At 35.3% G+C, this 21,078-nt stretch overlaps 2 protein-coding genes across 2 annotated transcripts in view; one reads left to right on the top strand and one right to left on the bottom strand.

Moving 5' to 3' along the window:
• LOC140148901 (3-[(3aS,4S,7aS)-7a-methyl-1,5-dioxo-octahydro-1H-inden-4-yl]propanoyl:CoA ligase-like) overlaps nucleotides 1–21,078 on the top strand; it is a 107,480-nt gene that overhangs the window by 82,323 nt on the left and 4,079 nt on the right. The window lies entirely within an intron of this gene.
• Nucleotides 8,800–20,357, bottom strand: LOC140168262 (receptor-type tyrosine-protein phosphatase F-like). Its single transcript, XM_072191610.1, has 15 exons — nucleotides 20,030–20,357; nucleotides 18,868–19,158; nucleotides 18,377–18,658; nucleotides 16,380–16,673; nucleotides 15,865–16,191; nucleotides 15,024–15,314; nucleotides 13,767–13,984; nucleotides 13,249–13,318; nucleotides 12,759–12,865; nucleotides 12,395–12,614; nucleotides 12,098–12,182; nucleotides 11,498–11,732; nucleotides 10,481–10,520; nucleotides 9,588–9,729; nucleotides 8,800–9,436 (listed from the first exon to the last, which is right to left on the bottom strand). The coding sequence occupies exons 1-15, from the start codon at nucleotides 20,325–20,327 to the stop codon at nucleotides 9,040–9,042; spliced, it is 3,297 nt and encodes a 1,098-aa protein (XP_072047711.1). The 5' UTR covers nucleotides 20,328–20,357; the 3' UTR covers nucleotides 8,800–9,039.

Raw genomic sequence — 21,078 nt, 5'->3', positions numbered from 1 at the left:
TACACTAATATAGGCTGATACCATTTCATGGTTCAGCAAAAAATAATAACACACTGGTAACAAAAGTTATGTATATTATTGGGGCAAGGGATCCAATTACTACACTGAAATGTCAGTGACTCAAGACAAGCGGTTCAGTATATATGATAGGAAATGAGGTACATCCTAGCGGTACCTTATTTCTTGTCATAAATAACATACCGCTTGTCTTGCGTCACTGAAATTCCAGTGTAGTAATTGGACTCCTTGCCCCAATAATATAAATAACTTTTGTTACCAGTGTGTTATTAGTTTTTGAGAAAAATGCAAAAATAGACACAAATTTATCGAATAGTGTAGTTAAACAAAAGATCAAATTAGTTCGTATCAGTCACTGAAAGACTCTTCTTTTTACATGTTTTAAAGTCTGTAACTGAGAGAACTACTATATTTTTCAGCTGAAACAAAACATTGTATTGCCGAATAACCATTGCTTTTGTATCGCATGAGTCTCCCCTTATTTCCCCCGGATTAAGGATAAGCCCATTAGAGTATACTAGTACTCGCATTTGTAATTGAAGACAAATCATGGCGCGCAAAAGATAGTATTTGCGTCATATAAATGCAGGTGGAACCATTTCAAGTCAAAGCCAAAGTTTAATACCGTTATCGGTTGAACATACAAATACACATGAAATTGTGATCAAGTATCTATTTTGTGGTCCATGGGGTACTAATGGCATGTAATTATTATTGCTTTTATTATTATCATTTGTTGCTTAGTATTATGAAATTAGATTTTTAAACTTAGAAATAGTAGGTAGGCATATGAACGCTAGTATTTAGATAATCAATGCCCTGGTGCTGCTGATTTGCCCAACTTGATCAAGGTTCCTATTAGCCATCTGTGCGACTTTCCGAGTCATTATGAAGCGAAATTAAATAGATATCCAAATAGATATCAAATTGTGGTCTTCAGAATGCCAATTCTCCCCCTGGAGATAATCTCATTTTCAAATTCTTTCGATAATTGTGTGAAGCATTTTAATCTAAGGAATACAGTTTTCATTTAACAAATCAGAAAACAAAACTCGAATACGTGAGGTATAATATCTTATATTAAAAACCCACGTGCACGTTAGATTGACAGTAAAAGTCTCTTATATCAGTATATTGGATATGGTGCAGGTAAAATAACACGAGTCAAAGATAAATCTGTCTCTCAGAGTCTCACATTTTATTAATTTAAAAATTACATTTATCTGGAAAGAAAAAGAGCAAGGTACAACAACTTGATGTGGGGAACAAGTAAAATACGGACTTGACAGTATGCAGAGGAGATAGACAAAAACAGCAAATGTAGGTATTAGATGTAGGAAGTTCGATAGCCAAAAATTACCAGTATCAAGCCCCACAGAAGAGCTAAACCTGTAGAAACAACATGAATCAGTGCACTAGAACAAGTGATAAAAATCACTGTGCACATACACATATACGATATATAATCAAATAACCAATGTAAGCATAAAAACAAGCAAAGTTGGATGGCCAAAATGGCCAATTCCAGAGCCCACATAAGTGTCAGGAAAAGAGTACAAAAGTACACTGGAAGTGATGAAAATCACTTTGCACGTAGCAGACAAATAAAACCAAACAGACAAAAAGGTTTTTGTTAATTTTACGATGAATACATTTGCAAATTATAATCTCAACTTTACAAATAATTTGTATCCTTTCTAGTAATGTCATTTCCAATAATTATTTGAGGTATTATTTGTAACAAAGAGTAGAATTTCGTCATCATTATTGCTACATTTTTACACAGGTTTCCACACTCCTTATGCCAAAGTACGTGTTATTCGTTGACAAGTTTTCTACCACATACCAAGGCGAGGTAATTGATTACATTTATTTACATAGACAATAATTTCTTACTAATGTTGCATTATATTTACCATTTGAACAGGAACAGAGTAGGATGGGCTATTCCAGTTGAAATCCACACACCCCATATGAAACACTTGACCTTAATCTTCCACACATGGAATGTGAATTTCAAATGTGGTTCCACGAATGTTTGACTGCATTTGAAATATACACCACCCAGTGTGGGAGATTAAGCTTATGTCTTCCATATTAGGGGGTGTATGGATTTCAACTGGAATGGCCCAGTTTCTGAAATAAATGGGCGCTGGTTTAATGCAAAATATTCACCCATAGTGGGTAGGAGAACATGAAAACTAATATGAGATACTGTATTAGGATCACATATTAAGTATCATGTGAGAGTATACTCTTGTACTCCAGAAGACAGGATCACATATTAAATATTTGACACCATAGAATATAAAAACTAGTAATTTGATAAGTTAAAATAAGATTTTTAACGGAATAAATCTAAATAATATGATTATGCAGTTTATTCCGTTAAATATTTACCCCATAATTTCCCTCATTCTTCAGGCCCTGCCCTCTATCGGGTGCTAATTTACAGTTTAAGCTTGATTGCTATTGTTTCTTTGTAAGCCTGCGGCGCAACCTTGAACAATATTGTCCTTGAGATAACGCCCCGTACCCACCTTCAGCCAGCCCCATACCTCATTTCAATTTTTAACATACCCATATCCTGCTTTTTATATTCCATAGTGTCGCACATTTAATATGTGATCCTGTCTTCTGGAGTACAAGAGTATACTCTCACATGATACTTAATATGTGATCCTAATACAGTATCTCATATTAGTTTTCATGTTCTCCTACCCACTATGGGTGCACCCCAATATTACATGTACCAATGGACTTTTGAATAATTGTATAATTATTATTTTAGCCAGATTCTCACCCCTGACGTCATTTTGCCAACTGTTCGATTTACGGACAGAAATGTTTTAACACGTGAATCCAATGGCTCAACTGAATGAATCTTAATAACAAGACTTAGTGAATAAGTGTTAATTAATATATACCTACCAAGGATTGAAAACAAACTTAATATTATATCTAACTAACCCTTATACTCTTCTCGAATGGAGGTGAACATTAGTTGAAATTGACCTTTTTAAGCCTATCTTTTCGCCAGCCCATCGGGCTGGTACCTGTTTCTGGGATGGGGTCAGTTTGCTCAAGAGATTAATTTTTATTGGTATTGGAATGACTTTTTGTTAAAACTTTTTGTGGTTGAATTTTTTAAAATATTTTAATTCGATGTGTAAGGAAAAGTAAGTATGTTTTGCCGTTTCAACGAATGAAAACGAGTGAGTATTACCAAAGTTATGTTTGAATTAATATGACTTTAAAAGTTTTAGGTATAGGCCTAAAATGTAACAATAATAGTTAATATACAGCATCATATGGTCAGCAGAAGAAAAGTATGTCATTTCAGTGTCTTTGACCCGGGGTCCTTGACCACTGAACAGCGTGATATCATGTTGATAACAGATCTAAGAATCAAAATCTTTATCATATGGACCATATTGATGTCAAAGTAATTATCTATCCTATCCTGTGTCGTTTTATGGATAAAAATGACTCAAAATGCTATTGATGAAATAGTTGCTATCATGAACATCAGTTTTGCCTTTTCAACAGGAACAATCCGATGCAAAATAAAGTTTTTAGGGCCTAGCTATAATATGGGCATAATTTATGCATGTAGGCCTATAGTATTGAACAATGTACCCATTTGACATGCACTTATAGATAAATAAATTGTCTTACTTTATTAATTTAATAACTTCTATGTTATAAATAAAATGACACATAACGTAAGTGAAGCTACTTTCTATCTTTTTTATTTGATTCATAAACTTACAGTTAAAACACACAAGAGTGAAGATTGCAGTGAGTAATCAGTCCTTTATAAATGTTCTTGCCACCATCTATCATATAGTAAACTATACATTGCGAATTAATATCAAATTATTTTAAAATAAAAAATGTACATGTAAGGTGAGTTTATATTATGTTATATGGCGAATTTAAGGAGTATTTCATGATCCTAGCATCCTCTTTTACATTTTTCAGTAGATATCCACAAAAAAAGCTTATTCTAAAAAATTTCAGATGATTCCGATTTTGCCGTTACGAGTTATGCATGGTTATGTGTACACAATGTGTTGCAATTTTGTTCTGGTATACCAGAACGAAATTCAAATTTCACGATTACTTTGCTAACGAATTAATCTGCAAGAAATATTTTGTACATAAACATTATGTAGCCAGAGGTTTCCAGTGATATAAAAATCTCCAACTTTTTTTGAGAAAAGTTAGGGGATGATGCTGTGGATCACGAAATGCCCTTTTAACTAAAACCTGCAGTCAGTGCAGTGTAGTATTTGTGACATGGTATATCGAAAGCAGACACTTTTGGGCAGGATCGTAAATGGAGAAATAGCCAAAAATCTACCCGGGGTGATTTTTTCACGATTTGGGTTTATGATGTTATTAATGTTTAAAATATTGTCTGATCGTTTCAGACCGGAATATAACTGGCATGTTGTATTTTTGAGATATTTTTCAAGGTAATTCCTACTCTCAACATTGTCAATAATATTTTTAAAGGCAGCTTATCTATTATTAATATTAAAGGCCCATTCAGTGATTTGCTCATCCGGACGATCGTAAAAATCATCAAAATTTTGGTACCGTACCTTTGTTATTACATAGATGTGCTAAGTCTGCGAATGGTTCAGCCAAAAGCCGTGTAGGCCTATTTAAGACAAAATAAGACATTTTACACGACTCTGTATTTTTAGATACTGACAGTATCTAAAATTAGCTACAAGTATTTGAATGGCGGGGCTTGAACTTCGTCAGTACTGCTGTTTTCTTCATTTTTTGCCAAATTTGGCATTTCAAAAATACCAAATGACAATTTGAATGACTTAGGCCTATCCTTCTCTTTTAAGCAATTTATAAACAATTTTAATTGTTTTACTCTTGCACTGGGATCACTGAATGGGTCTTTAAGAAATGTGGCGTATCATGTCAAAAACAGACATCTTTTGGACAGCTTATAAATTTGGAGGCTTTCACATAAAGAGCTATTTTGCTCCACAACGCCGTTTTCCCCAATAAAATCGGACATTCCTAAGCGAAGAAATTGAGTTCGTAAGTTATGGTATTAAAAATTGGAAATTGAAATATCGTGGGTAAAAAGCTGAAAAGACAAATAAAACCAGAACAGAACAATTTAGAGAACAATAATGAATTAATAATAATGAACAATAATGAATTAAAGAGTTGACAGGAGATTAGGAGTTAATGTTTTCTGCAGTTTCAGTGTACATCTTCTCACCGTTGATGGTTTGGTGGACTGTCATGTAACATGGATGTAGTAAGCCGTGATCCTAAAAATGCCTTTCACATTGACCAAAACTAATTACAAGACCTCTTCTACATTGAGGCTGGCTTTCCCTTTTAAAGGGAATTTTTATATTATCTATTTCACGACATGCGACTCATTTATCTCTGTTGTATGAGAATGCTAATTGCACCATAATTAATATGCAGACCAAGTCCAAGTAATAGTTTACATATGCTTATAAAGGGCGAGTTAGCGCAGCGGTAGTTCCCTCGCTTTGCACCACTGAGTTCCCGGGTTCAAGCCCCGGCGCGGCCCAAGGACTCATGTGCACTTGGTTTATCCTGATTCCATGCTCGCTCTCGCAGGTTTTCTCCGGGCTCTCCGGTTTCCTCCTGTATCGCAAAAATCGGTGATTAGTTGTTTGGTTATCAAATACTTCCTTCACCCAATGGAATTTGGAGAGCTGCTCAGATAATTGGTGGATGTTACAATCTAAATGCGGATAGGTGTGCGCCGTTCGGCAACAACTGGTCTAGTTGATGCGACCTGATTGTGATGATTCACCATTGCAGCGAAATTACAGCGCTTTGAGTCCTCTAAGATCTGGAGAAAGGCGCTTTATAAATCCAAAATTTATAGTTTTTAAATTGATTTATATAAAAAAAATCAGTTACTATATTCATTCACGTTAAGAATTCAAATAATAATTTAATATCAAATAGAACATCAATAACAGTATAATGAGCTTCTTACGCTAAATACAGATTTCATTCTGAGATGGAAGTACATTTCGCTGCGATTTAAATGTACTGAATACACAAAGACAAAATTAAGTGTCGTTTTCGTAAACCCGGAGCAGGTGGTACAAAAACATATATGGGTCTCATTTTCAAGCTTCATGTCTAATCATTCATTGATATATTTTTGCGGTGTTCTTGTATTTGGAGACTGGAGATGAATCACAATGTGAGTTCATGTTGTAATGTTGAGTAACGGCGTATTTTATAGATAATTTTAGTAAAATTAAAATGATAAGATAATAATAGATACACATTTGATCCCTTTAACTATTAATATATTACATTTTCTGCAGGCTCATTTGCTTAGATGGTGCCTCGCATACTAGGTTACCACGTTATACCGGCGGACGTCGGTCGGTCGGGCGCTCAATGATCTGTATAATATATTACTGATATTGGTCAAATCTTATGATATCTACGAGCAATGTAAACAAAAGGTAACAAAAAAAATGGAAACAAATACCTGTGAATGTTTAATATTAAACATAGTTATTATGTTCATTGAATCCATTTGAAATTAGAAGAATTCAACATTGTGAAATTTCAGTAAAATTTACATTACGTTAAGTGATGGGGTATGAACGTTTGGACAGTATTTATTGTGGGACATTAGAGCACATCAGACATATCGAATTGCATTCTGAATACGAAGAATGTCCTTCTGATATCAAATAATTTTGATTTTTTGAAATTCGCAATATAATACACATTTTATGGCAAATGATTAAAAATTGATATTTTTGATATTTAACAGTACTCAAAGTAAACTTTATAAATCTGATGATTTATACTTATACTTATACTGAAAATTTTGACCTTTCGTATTGAAGATATGGATTTTTTCCCGAAACACCAAAAAAAAGGGTCTTTTGGGGAAAAAAGTCCATATCTTCAATATGAAAGGTCAAAATTTTTCAATTGATCATCGGTTTTTCCTCCCAGCTACATTCACTTTAAGGATATATCATTAGATTTATAAAATTTACTTTGAGGACTGTTATACACCAGGCACAAAAAGAAACTCGTCAGTTATATTCATCCTTGCTGTTCAATAACTTGAAAATTTTGGATTATTATGAAATATACATTTTGTTAATTGGTCTTTGCTTTCTCATTTGACACCTCTCATGAAAAACAAACAAGAATTGACCAAGATATGCGCCTCCAAAGCCTCAACCCCAAAATCAAAAGTTGCATTTTCAACGATTTTCAATGTGAACGTATCGTTGTATTGCACACAAGCACCACGGGCCAATAAAGCACACATAGCAGGCACAATTGAATCGCTAAAATTGCAACTTTTCATTTTGGCATTTTGGGGTTAGAGAGTTTGGAGGCACATATCTTAGTCAATTCTTGCTCAATGTTCACGAACAGCAAGGATGAATATAACTGACGAGTTTCTTTTTGTGCCTGGTGCATATCAAAAATGTGAAAAATATCAAATTTCAATAATTTGTCATAAAATTTGTATTATATAGTGAATTTCAAAAAATTAAAATTATTTGATATCAGAAAGACATTCTTCGTATTCAGAATGCAATTCGATATGTCTGATGTTCTCTCATGTCCCACAAAAATACTGTCGAATTGCTCAAAACGCTCATTCCAGATCCCTTAAGGTCATTTGGGACTTGTGCTACATTATATTGAAATTGTTTCTCTTTTTTTTTATTATTAAATCACGTATCATTTTGAAAGCAAACAATTCATTTTGCAAGGTTAACTGAAAAGAAACACTTTCAGCGTGAAATAACATGACATTCAAGTGGTGGTGAAAGCATTAAAATTTAGGGGGAGGACGGGGACCGAGCCTATCCTGTTCCGGTTTGGACTTCAGACCATTTTAGCACCAAATGAGGTGTGTTTTGCTACTTTATGGGCCATTGAGCGCGAAGCGCGCAAAGTTTTCTCATATTATGGTTATTAGGATAATTGCCATGCATGAACCTGATAAATGTTGGTTCGTGCACGGAGAATAGCCAAAGTACTAAATCATAATGTTCATATTTTCTAATTTTATACCTTTTCTTGGCCAACGTTAGGTGCAAGGTTTTTAGCCATTCAAATACAGCTAAAGAAATCCAAAAGAAACTCATTGATATGATAAACCAATTTGGTAGAACATGGATATTGAAATAAAGTAAAAGTGAAGTAAAAATTTCCACTTGATTTTTCTCAGTTTAGTGTCTGTGAGAGATATCAGATTCATGCATATGAGGCCACATAATTATTATAGTGTTGTTTTAATGGTGGCTGTGTATAAAAGTATTTCTCACACATGCCATGAGTTACAATATTTACTAATGTTATTACTATGGTATCAATCTGTTACGCCACGCAGGCATACTTAATTTACTGTTTTTTACACATGAACTATATAGCTTAATTTACTATTCATGAGGTTGTTGAACCTGTCAAGCATAAACAGTTTCTGAATACATTTTATTTCCTTATATATTATGTACACTAGTAATAACAGGAAGGTCATGACTATAGGATTCATTTCATATGATTTGTAAATAGAGAATAAAATAGAGAAATACAATATAATCATAAACAATCCATATAAACAAATACGAATAAGTAAATAATAAATAAATACATGAATAAAAACATTTAAAAGGCGGCACCTTGTTTTGTATAAAGTATCGATTTAGTGTACAGAAAAACTCTAGTTAAATATAGTAATATTGGATAAGATATTTACATGTTCCATTGTCAGCAAACTCATAACAATTTGTGAATAATAATTCCCATCAACAAGTATCAAGTAGCGTTGTTGTATTTACAGCAGCAAATGAGACTGATACTCTCTGTATCTCTAGGTAATTGTTTCAGGCTATAATCAAGGTTGCTATAATCTAACTTTTTTAAACAAACATTCTTGACAAGTTTTACTAAAGCAACACACATAAAATGCTTTGCGCATGTCAAGAAGGAAACGCTTTAAAATCAGGGAACATTAACGTACGGGGAGCTAGTTTTACGATTGGTGTCACTTTTCTGCCCCAAACCTTGATAGTCATGTTCTTCGTCGATGTTCGCTTTATTCAAACCTTGATAATCCGACTCTTTCTTCTTTTCTGTTTCGCCCAAACCTTGATAATCATGTTCCGTTTCCATGTCCCCTGTATTTAATCCTTGGTAATCAGATTCTCTCTTGGTATTCACGTCTTCATAATCCAACTCATCTCCTTCGTATTGCTTAGGTGTTTGCATTCCTTCCATTGCTAGATTCACTTCATATCCTGTCTCATTCTGTACTGCAGACTGCTGTGCGATTTGTGGATCTATTTCGTCGTAAGTTTCATTGGATGTTGGTGATGTTTGTGAAGGGGATTTTTGACGTCTGAAAAGATGAAAAAAGAAGAAGAAAACTTTAAAGCTTCAATATAGCTCATAAAACTCACTGTTAAAGACATCGTCAAGTGCTCCTAAAAATTCGTACTATTGCAAATTTGCCACAAGGTTCTTTGAAATGAATGATCTGCGATTATTACCTATAGTAGAAAACGATAACTACGATGATGATGACGATAATGACAATTGCTCCCATGGAACCGCCAATGGTAGCACCAATATTTGTTATTTTCCTTGGTTCTCCACAACGATCAATCATGCAGTTTGGAGGGGGAGGGGGAGCTGGAGATAATCAAGCAAGAGAAATAAATATTTATAATTAAGAAAACAGATAACTTAATAAATAGATAAATTCATATTAGTTGACCCTTTGCATCGGTCAGTATTGAAAAACTTTCGAAAAAATACAAATTGCATCTTCTCTCATCATACATTTAATTCTTTGAGCAAGTTTTTAAGTTTTATGCGTCTTTTCGTTTTCTTTTTTTTTCTATCTTATAAAAGAGGTGGTCAATTCTGGCCTTATTGGCCTTTCGATCATTCCCTCCATAATCGTTTCGTTTAATCTTTCTTTGCATTATAAATGTACCTAATAATTTGTCTGTTTGTTTGGTTGTGGAAAATGAAAAGTTGAAGTTGACGTTGAAGTTGAAGTTATCTGTAACTTTACTGATCAAGAGTTAATAATTATTTTAAAAAGAAAGTTAGTTATTTTTTTTCTCAAAAATATGCGGGAGGCATCCCTATGGTGTCGAAATTGTTTATTATTCATGTCTTGCTTGATTTGCTCTGATTTTTATTTCCCAAATTAAATTTTCAAAATAGGTGAAAATTACTCAAATAGAAATACGCGTGGCCTAAAGGAAGCAACCTGTTTAAAAACATGTGTTAACCCTTAATTATTTTAAGCGGCATCTTGATGACAAACAGTGCTGATGAAAGATATATGAAAATGTCTGTTTGAATTGTCATCAAATATTCAACTAAAACACATGAACCACCTCTCTGACATTTTTGCAACATCTGACTTCACCTGTTATGATCGATATCGGTGACCATGCAACCACGCATTCCTGAAATGAAATGGTAAAATATGTATTGCTATTTTCACAAAGCTCTTAGTTTGTTTTAATACATGACACATTTCAAAGAAAATGTTAAAAGTTCTTAATAGCTTATTTAGATTTAGCTCGTTAACGAGTAATAAGTTCTTAAGGGAAGGTTGGCATCAAAAACACCAACAAAATTGAAATTTTAGTTTGAGGTTTATAAATAATTTATAGTGCATAATGGTACCATTGAACTGAAGTTTACCGATTTTTTTTTAAGTGAACCAGCTTTTTTGTCATTTGCATGCACAATTTTCAATATTTGTCTTTATGTCAGCTTCAACACCGAATTCTGATTTCATTTTTACTTTACCTACAGCAATGGACAATGATATTAACACAAAATTGTCTCACAAACGATATAGACCCTAGGTTACAATCACGGAAAATATGAAAGGTCTACTATAAGCAGAAGGAAGTTGAGATATGAGGGCGGATGTAGAACTTTTTGAAGGCCCTTGTATATAGGGCCTATAGGAAGTGCCAAGCAATAAACGCTCTGTTTTGAAATGAAAATGGGTAATTATATTAAAATTACCATATCGTTTAATTAAAATAGTAAATTTATAACTTTCAAAATGTATGTTAAGAAGAAAATAACAGTTTATCATAAGCGTTTATTCACAGTATGTACGATTCTAGCAGAAAAATATTTCAAGTTGGGTCAGATTATTTTAACTAACCTGTACAGTTGCGTACATTTGCCCTTCTGAAATCCGATATTAAAAAATCTAAGACGGCCAAGTATTGTTCTATTGTTCGCTTACTTGTGTTAACACATATGTGTCACTCGCCAATTATGAAGTGGCTAGCAATAATTGTATTGAAAAAATGAAGCGATTTTGGTTCAATCGTTCCCTTATTCAATTCAAACACATCTTGGACAGTCATTATTAATATTTAACTCCAAACCTTTCCGGGATTTCTGTTTATGGACTTACCGCGACAGGAGTACAGCTAGCATAGGCTACCCTTACAGTATATGTAGCATCAGGAATAAGTGCATGATTGATGTAACCACCGTAAGTCTTGTTATCACCAAGAGTAAACGACATTTCCTCCCCGATATCACTGCGTGTTAGATTGGCGACTATGAACGAATTTAACGTCCCATCCAAATTGCTGTTTTGTCTTTTTTTCCTACTCAGTGCATATTCTACGGCTATATACACATTGCTATAAAGAAACGATGAATAATTATGTAAGTGAACAATATCAGATATATTTAAAAATATCCTCGATGCCACCATCGTCTTTCTCCTCTTCCTTCTCCTCTGGCAATCCTCATTCACAGCATCATGTTGTCTTCTGCTGCATCATTTACGAAATTGTAGGCACCATTTTAGGTTATGGGCATTTTTTTCCTTCTCGCCTGGTTTCATATGAAAGGCTGGGAAGTATATGTCCAGAACCAGAACCAGAATGGTAAAAGTACATTGTAGTGTAATCATATTATTGTCCTAGGTTTTACTTTTATTCAAGATTAAAATAAATCTGCAAATGATGTATTGATATGAGCTTTTTGTTTTTGTTTCTCTAACCTTATGTATTTCGGTAGACCATCGAATTGAATGACAACTGACGGACCCGACGTTTTGAGAACAGGAGCCTCCGGTGGGTCAATATCTAGAAATAATGACATTTTTATTTTAAATTTTGACACCTTTTAGTTACACGTTGCAAAAGCAAATTTAAGTATGTCAAACACTGTCCCAAAGTTAGGTCATTTGTCAAACATAACTACCAGAGGAAAAGATACACACATAATAAATTTATATAGAACGAAAGCAACATTTATTATTTAATTTTATTTGGTAGGTTTGTAATAATGCAATTACCAGTAAATATTTTCGTGTACTCCTTAATGACTGCTTCTTCCCCTCGCCCAACAGACGTCCTGCCCGAAACTCTGAATTCATATTTTGTGGATGGCTCCAAGTCATCTACTAAATATTGAAGGTCACTATCTGCAGCAGTCGTCGGAATCATTACAGTGATGTATCTGTCATCGGGGATGAAATCTGCGTCGTAGGGTTTTTCAAGTACTCTGTATTTGATCTAAAATCACAAAAAGTTTATGGCATGCTCTTATACGGGCTTACATGATCGTTTCTTGCTTTACCCTAATATCTTACATAGAGGAGAGGGAGCAGGAAGAAACGATAGAGACGCTTTGCATAAAAAAAGAAAGAAAAGTCTTACAGCATAATCCAGTATGATTCCGTTTGGATTTGAGGGTTTTCTCCATTCTAACACAATAGATGTTTTACCTATTCCTGTTGCTCGTAGGTCGGATGGGGCACTGGGTGCTGAAAACAAGTTTAAGCGAATAACAAGAAGAAAAGGTCAACCGAATTTTCAATCGGTTTTATGACATTGCACCATATTTTTAGTTTAAGTAACCATTATGGCATGATGGGAAAGACGCTCAATATGACATGACAAGTTCAAGTTCTTCAAACAAAATTATAAAGGTAGTGTTAGCTATATATCAATGAATAATGCGTTAAATTCTAAATCACTAATTTAAAACTTAAGGAAATGACTGGTTTTCACCTGAAAAATCATAGGCCATTGTTGACTTGATGCTGATAAGGTAGATAAATTTCCTAAGAATTTAAGATAGTAATTTAGACGCATATACTGAATATCAATGACGGTTATCTAAACTATTCACACATTTTGTACTCACATCTTTCATTGACTTCAGCTGTTATAGTCGTACTCCAGGATCCTCTCCCTGCGGAGGTTTCAGCTTGTACCTGTAACAATAAGACAGTTTGCTATCATGTGTGCAAGCAAAATTTACTACGGATGTAATAAAATAACCAGTATCCGTGCGTACTTCATTAGTGAGATTCTCCCCAAAATGTAAGAAGAAGCCCCGGGGAAGAAGCGTATTAGATTATTGAAACAAATTAGATGTGGTCTCATTATTTTAAACATTCATGTGTCATTCCTATGTTACAATTCACCATATCATGGTCAATATGACAGCGGAGTAAAATGGAAAGAAAACTGACTTCAACAATATAACATACACGTGGTAAATAGCCGCTTTGGAAACAAGATTTATATATGCGGATGGGATGTGTATGGGGTGTGGCGTGTGGGCGCGTTTGTGTAGTGGGTTGGGGTGTAGGGTGTGGATTGGGTGTGGTGGTGGTGGTGATGGTGATGGGGGGGTGATATGTAGGAATATAACCTTACCCTAAATGAATATTCGTCATTAGGTTGCAGGCCTAATAAGGTAAACGTAGCTCCATCATTGATTGCAGACATTGCCGTGCTCATAGATTCACTCGTCTTCCAATATTGGATGTGATATCTAGTGATGACACCATGAGGAGGATCAGGCTCCAACCATTGGATCGTTATAGACGTAGTGTCAGTGTTAGGAGCTACCAATTCTTCGGGTGCTGGTGGAACTGTTTAAACAAAGTTTATTTTACCACCATCAACTTTTTCAACGTTGACACACATATTCTCATATTGATGGATCGATGAAATAAAGAATCATACATAACCAAAGTATAGCCAATACCCAATAACAACAACGACGACGATTATGGCGACTACAACAATATAACAGCAACAACAATTAAATTATTATGTCGACTAAGCCTATATGGACAATCCATGAAAAAAAGTAGACATATTGTGAAAATGTCTTAGTCTGGATGGTAAGGTAAGGATCGTAATTCCATTACACCTCGATATTTTACCATATATTTAAAGACATTACTTTGAAACAAGACAAGTCTTTCAAAAAGACACAGTTCACGGATCAGGTGTATAATAATTTGTTCTAACTTTCCATTTTCATATCTAACCTACTCTGCACTGATCTTACAATAAATTAGTGGGCCCCTAATTTGAGGCATAATGATACCTACATCCTGACTCATTGAAATACAAACTTTCAAATCAACATCACTATCATAGGCCTATTGAAATTCAATTAATATACCATGCAGATAAGCCCAATAATTATTAAGGTTCCATTTAAGATAAGAAAACATTACTGGGTAGATATCAGGAACTAAATTTTGTCAGTTATATTATGCAGTAATATGCTCAGCCTTATCACAAAATAAACAATAGTATTGACCTTACTCACCAATCAGTAAAGCCTATTATAATCATGTGATGGCTCAATCCGATAGTGAACATGCTTAGAAAAGAAAAAAATAGTCCTGGTTGCCATTGTCTCAATACAAGATAAGATGTGCCAAAAAGTCCTTGTCATGTGGGGCAGGATTAGATAAAGGGATACAAACATGGATATGAGACATTAGGAATTATTTCCTAGCCTCTTAACCACAGGGTTGATGGGCTACAATAGCTGTTCAAGACACCGTGTATGTAAGGGATAAACTGTGCATATGAAATATGGGTTCAAGTTGGGAAAATGTTCACTCCGTGAACAAAAACAAAGCAATTTAAAATGACGAATTTGCAGCTTACCGTCCTCTCCAGTTTGTGTAACAATTTCATCACTAAATGGTCCCAGACCAGCAGTGTTAATGGCCGCTATCCTGAATGAGTACATCACATACGGGGTCAGGTTGTTGATGGTGACAATCACGTCTGATGTCTCACCCATTATGACGTTATTTGTATGATGATCGGTTAGCTGATATAAATACATCATGATGTCACCATTCCTTTCACCACACGCTGGTTTTGTCCACGAAAACGATAAACGTCTTTGACCCACATCCGTTACCATTACAGTCAATGGTGAACCTGTAGGTTCTATGATAGAAAGATCAGAAGATGAAAATAATCAGCTAATAACTTTTGTCATCACTTATAACTTAACGTCAAAAACGCCACAAACTACTGCTTCATTAGGCATCGCACACTATCACTATTAAACGTGAAATTACAAATGGAAACATAACATGCATATGCATATATACCAGGGAAAAATCCAGACATACCTGCCTGTGCGGGGACTTGAACCCCAGACCTCTCGTTTGTCGGGCGAGCGCTCTACCACTGTGTAGCTCAGTGGTATGTTATGTTTCCATTTGTAATTTCACGTTTAATTGTGCTAGTGTGCGGTGCGTAATTCTTCTTTCCCCTGTATATTGATATATTCAGAATAACGGTTAAGCATCATTAATTTGATCTCGTGCATTAGTTTGTAATGTTAAAATGTTTCCATGTTCCAGTGTATGATGCGTAAGCCTCTTCCTTTGTTTACTGCTACATTACTTTTGCAACACATTAATATATATGCCTCAACTTTTCTTGTTGAATCAGGTGGTAGCAGAAAGGAAATAAAAATGTTTTGTCTTACCGGCATCCTCTGTTTGGATGTTAATGTTTTCAGAATCAGCAACTCCGCCGCTATTCCTTGCAGTTACATACACTCTGTATGCTGAATGTGGAAGAAATGATGATCCAGTAAGCGTTATGTCCGTGTCCGTTACTGTGTCATACATTTCGGTAGAGCTATCTGATACAAGATCACATTGATCTATATTGAGCAGCTGATATTCTACTAGGTACTCATCAGCTTGGCATGGACCGGATGTAGACTGAGTCCACTGAACTGTTGACGCAACCAATGGCATCGTACTTCTATCCAATGGGAGGGACATTAAGTTTGATATCGGTGATGGTTCTATAAATGGATCACAGTCATCATATCATTTGTGTGGAAGATGTTTATTTATTATCATGATAATGCATTTACTCTGAAGTAGAAGACAATCTTACAAAGTTAAACAAATCGTATTCCCGTATTTGATCGAGTGTATCATTATTTTGTATCACTACGATAATAGTTTTTTAAACAAATTAATTTCATACTAGTTTTCTCCGTTGTAATTCGAGCCTCAGGGGTCCTCGGTCCTATACCAGCCACTGTTACAGCTACAACTGTGAAGTCGTATGTTGTGCATGGCTGTAATCCTTCATATGATGCGGTTCTCTCAACTGCATATTTCTCCTTGTTATAAGCCGAGTCAGTTGTACTTGTTATAGTACAGTGATACTGGAATATGTTGCCTCGTCGATGTCCACATGCCACCTCGTCCCAGATAAAGCTGACTGAAGTTGAAGATACATTCGTATAACGAACATTAGAAGGTGCGGCTGACGGAGCTGATACAAAAGAAGAGAGATGAAGTTAACGGTTATCTTTTCATTGGGGTAAGGTGAGATAAAATGTCAAAGTAATGTTCAAACAATTGACATCAGAGCGATTTAAGCAATTTAAGCGAGAGCATGTTTTAGGCGAGTTACAATATGGGCGAGTTAGGTAAAGGCCCCACAGAGTCAGGCTATTTTAGATATTCCCATGGGTAACACTATGAAGTCCCGGTGGCGAGTTACAGTGACACTATGAAGTTCCAGTGGCGAGTTACAGTAACACTTTGAAGTCCCGGTGGCGAGTTACAGTAACACTATGAAGTCCCAGTGGCGAGTTACAGAAACACTATGAAGTCCCGACAGTGAGTTAAAAATGTCACAGTGTATTTTAAGTACTGTTTTTTTAAAGCTGTTAGTCCAAAATCAGTTTCCAATTTGCTTGAGTCCTCATTTATCATATATTTCTCTTGCTCTTGGGCTTATAATTGGAATTAATATATAGAGGCAGTGCTACTGTCGCCTGTGCATAGGCTGCCCTCTTTTTCTAGTATTTAAAGTCCGAAAAAGTTATACAAATAAAAAGTCATATAACTTTTTAAAACACTTTTTTAAAAACTTTTTAAATTTTTAAACACAACACATGATCAGTATTAATGGCATTTTTAATACGGTAACTATTGATTGCAATATTTAAAATCAAGGCTGATATCTAGTTATATGGTAAAGTATAATTATGGAATGGACATGAGTCAAAGAATACATTAACGGTATCATTTTTTTTAAATAATCAGTTTTTGAATTTTGACCAAAACTGCATGTTTGGTTCAAAATCTTGGACTTTCCGGAAATTCACAACTCGCCACGTGGACTTTCCGGAAATTCACAACTCGCCACATGGACTTTCCGGAAATTCACAACTCGCCGCGTGGACTTTCCGGAAATTCACAACTCGCCACATGGACTTTCCGGAAATGCACAACTCGCCGCGTGGACTTTCCGGAAATTCACAACTCTCCGCATGGACTTTCCGGAAATTCACAACTCGCCGCGTGGACTTTCCGGAAAACACTGCATGAGGTAACTCGCCATTATAACTCGCCTTTTCTAACTCGCCTATTTTTAACTCGCCGATAACCTGTTCTCAATTTAAGCATAGCGGATTATGCATACTAGAAATTCGGAGGTTAGTTCGCCAGGACATGCAGGGAACAGTTTCAAACTATTACATATCTGACAAGGAGATGTTGAGGACGGTTGCAAAGCACACTAGAACGATCAAAAACTTTTTGTTGTTTGATATTGTTTTTTGCATTAATGGGATGTGGAACAATCCCATTACAGAAAAGAAAAACCCCACAAGAACTAGCGGTTACTAAAGTTTAAAATAAAAAAATAAGTAATTTCCCCTCCTCTACTTCCACATGGCAAGTCATCCCATGTAAATTGCAAATAACACGGGTCTTGGTATTTAACCATCAAGTTAGATGGGGAGGCTGTTGGAGCTGTAAGATGATTGAGTCAAACACTCGTGTTTCATTAACATGTTACATTGAAGTAAATTATTATTGTGAATATTGTGTTCATCATAATTGATTCATTATAATATCAAATTTAAAATGCATTTTATTTCTGAATACTCTATAAAGTTCAATAAAACACAAGTGAAAGCCACGCTTAATAATTGTGTTAATATTGTAGCTACAAAACAATGATACCTATTTCAGATGTTGTTACATCTACAGCAAACGGAGGTCCATACCCAGCAGTGTTCGCAGGTGCTATCTCAACATTATATGTTGAATATGGTATTAAGTTCACATGAGTCAAGGATAACTCCATTGTTTCTGATTCTCCGATATTGATTAATGTATCCATACATTGATCCTGATTTATAAGTATGATTCTCACCAGATACGTGTCAGTGACACACACAGTGTCTGATGCCTCCCATGATATATCCAATGACACTGCAGTCGACATTGCTTCCACATTCCGAACTATACTTAAAAATGATATAAATCTTCTGTCATTTATGCTTACATGTGTTTAGTTAAACGGTTTTACCAAGTTTGGTGAGGCTCAGTAGCAGCGAAACCTCAGTACTCGCTTAAGTCTTTACTATACCTTACATATTTTATTCCATGAGGATTTTCTGCCGTTATCTTTTAAATTTAATATTTAATATTGCAATACAACTTTTACTCACCATATTCGAGAGAGAAATCTTTAGTACCCACAGTACTTTCTCCAGCATCGTTCACTGCTGCAACGTTGAAGTCATAGATCACGTTACATTCTAAGGTAATATCACTTAGAGTTACACTCGTTTCTATCGTTATACCATAGCTTAAATATGTATCCGAAAGCACTTCCCGGAGACTGTAATCATATCTGAAATTCTGCCCGTTTTCTTGTGTACATGGCACTGGATTCCATGAAAAAGTGGCCGTAGTGTCAGTTATTGTATTCACCGTTACGTTAATCGGAGAAACGGGTGCTAAAGGAAAAATGAAAGAAAATACAGTTGGGTGTATTTTCTTGACAGTCATGTTCAACCTGACGCCCGACCATTTGCTGTTCACACAGCATAGATACCTCCGTATTTACCTCGAGCTGGACGGGGATGGGCAAGACATGCGTTAATAGGGCTTAGGTGCTGTGCAAAAACTATGAGCTCTGGTGGGAGGGTAAACTTAGGGGAGGGTTGCAATATTTGCCGAGCCAAAGGGGGGAGAGAAACAAATTTTGCCCAGCCGAAGGGGGGGAGCGATTTTTGGCATACATTCATGGGTGCCTTTTAAATCAAACGCTTTAAAAGGCTTAGGAAAACAGTACGTAAATGCTTTAATATGCAAATTGTCCTGCTCGCTGCGCTCGCAACATAATTATATGTAGACCATTTAAGTTTTGCAAATTAAGATCCTAAAATTTTGCCATGTGCAAATGGGGGGGTTATTTGGCGGGCCGAGAAGGGGGGTCAAGCGATTTTCGGCAAGCCGTTTGGAAATTGACCCCACCACACCCAGGGCTCATAATAATTGCATAGCCCCTTATAGATATTTTCTTACGGCTGTTATATTTTGTTGAGATTTGGGTAACTAAACTGGCGTATGCGCAGAAGTTAGCGTTGACGGTCACTAGCGATATTTCCGTCATGGTTTATTCGAATTTTTTATAGGGAAAACGAAAGATACAATTAAAACTGTATTTTGTTTTCAAATTTAAAAGAAGAAAATGTGACGAAAATGGAATTAAAAAAGTAAAAAGCAACTGATACGCAGTCATTAACCTCTAAACATAATATAATTACACAGATTTGTTTTGCTTGATCCATATCACAATTGAATGTCAAAATAGTAAAACCTAACCTGTATCACTTGTGGTAAACATTCGTTCATCGCTTTGGACAGATACGTAGTCATTTCCACTCATTTGTCTCGATGCAATCGTGTATTTGTAGTCAGATGATGGGTAAAGTTCAGATATTTCCGTTAAGTACACATAGGTGCTACCGAAACCACGAACAGGTGTACCATTCAATTCTCCCCAAGTTGTATATGCTGCATCTTCAGCACTACATTGACCATTGTACGTATAGACAATTTGGAATTCATTTTTGTTTGCAGGATTATAACATGTCCATGTTATAGTCAATCCCGTAGGCATTATGCCAGATGTCTGAAGATTGGATGGTGTACATTGTGCTGAAGACAAACAAAAATATTAACCTTAATTATTTTATACCCGAATATGCATATATTCTTATCAATGATAAATTTACTCACCATGTACACTGCTTAAATAGAACAGCAAAACAAACAACATTTGACAAATCTTAGCTTCAGAAAACATTTTTTGTAGGATATCAACCGAACATGTCGATAGCTTGCATTTGCAGAGTTGGCTTGCTAGTTTTCTGCAGCTTACTTCCTTGTTTATCATATAATGGGTCACTGATTACAGTATGGAAAGAATTGCTATAGTTTAGGACTCCTAACTGATTTATTATGTTCGACTCATAGGCCTAAGTCGTGTTCACACTGATTTATTTTGTTCGATTCATAGACTCCAATTCACCTACACATTCAGGGACGGACTGTGACGTTCAACCTTTAGAAGTAAGGCACTCACCGCACGTTGCGCTTGCACGACGAAGGGGTATCTGAAGGGGGATGTGTCCCCTAAGAATTTTGTGTTAAATTGTATAAACCTTGTCATTACTTAATATATGGGCCTACTAAATAAATACATTTTCAAGCTCGGCACTGTTCAGCCTGGCGGCAAATTTGACACTTTTAGCTTATGACTCTTTGTTTTTCATTTATCTGCGGTTCTACAGGGTGTAACAATAAATTTTGTACAATTTGGAAATTATGCCTCTTATTTTTTGGTTTGATATTTATATGTCTATCAAGAT

The sequence above is a fragment of the Amphiura filiformis genome, chromosome 1 (assembly GCF_039555335.1).
Source record: "Amphiura filiformis chromosome 1, Afil_fr2py, whole genome shotgun sequence".
NCBI lineage: Eukaryota > Metazoa > Echinodermata > Ophiuroidea > Amphilepidida > Amphiuridae > Amphiura > Amphiura filiformis.
Note: the sequence above shows the minus strand (reverse complement) of the source record. Positions and strands in the feature narration are given on the sequence as shown.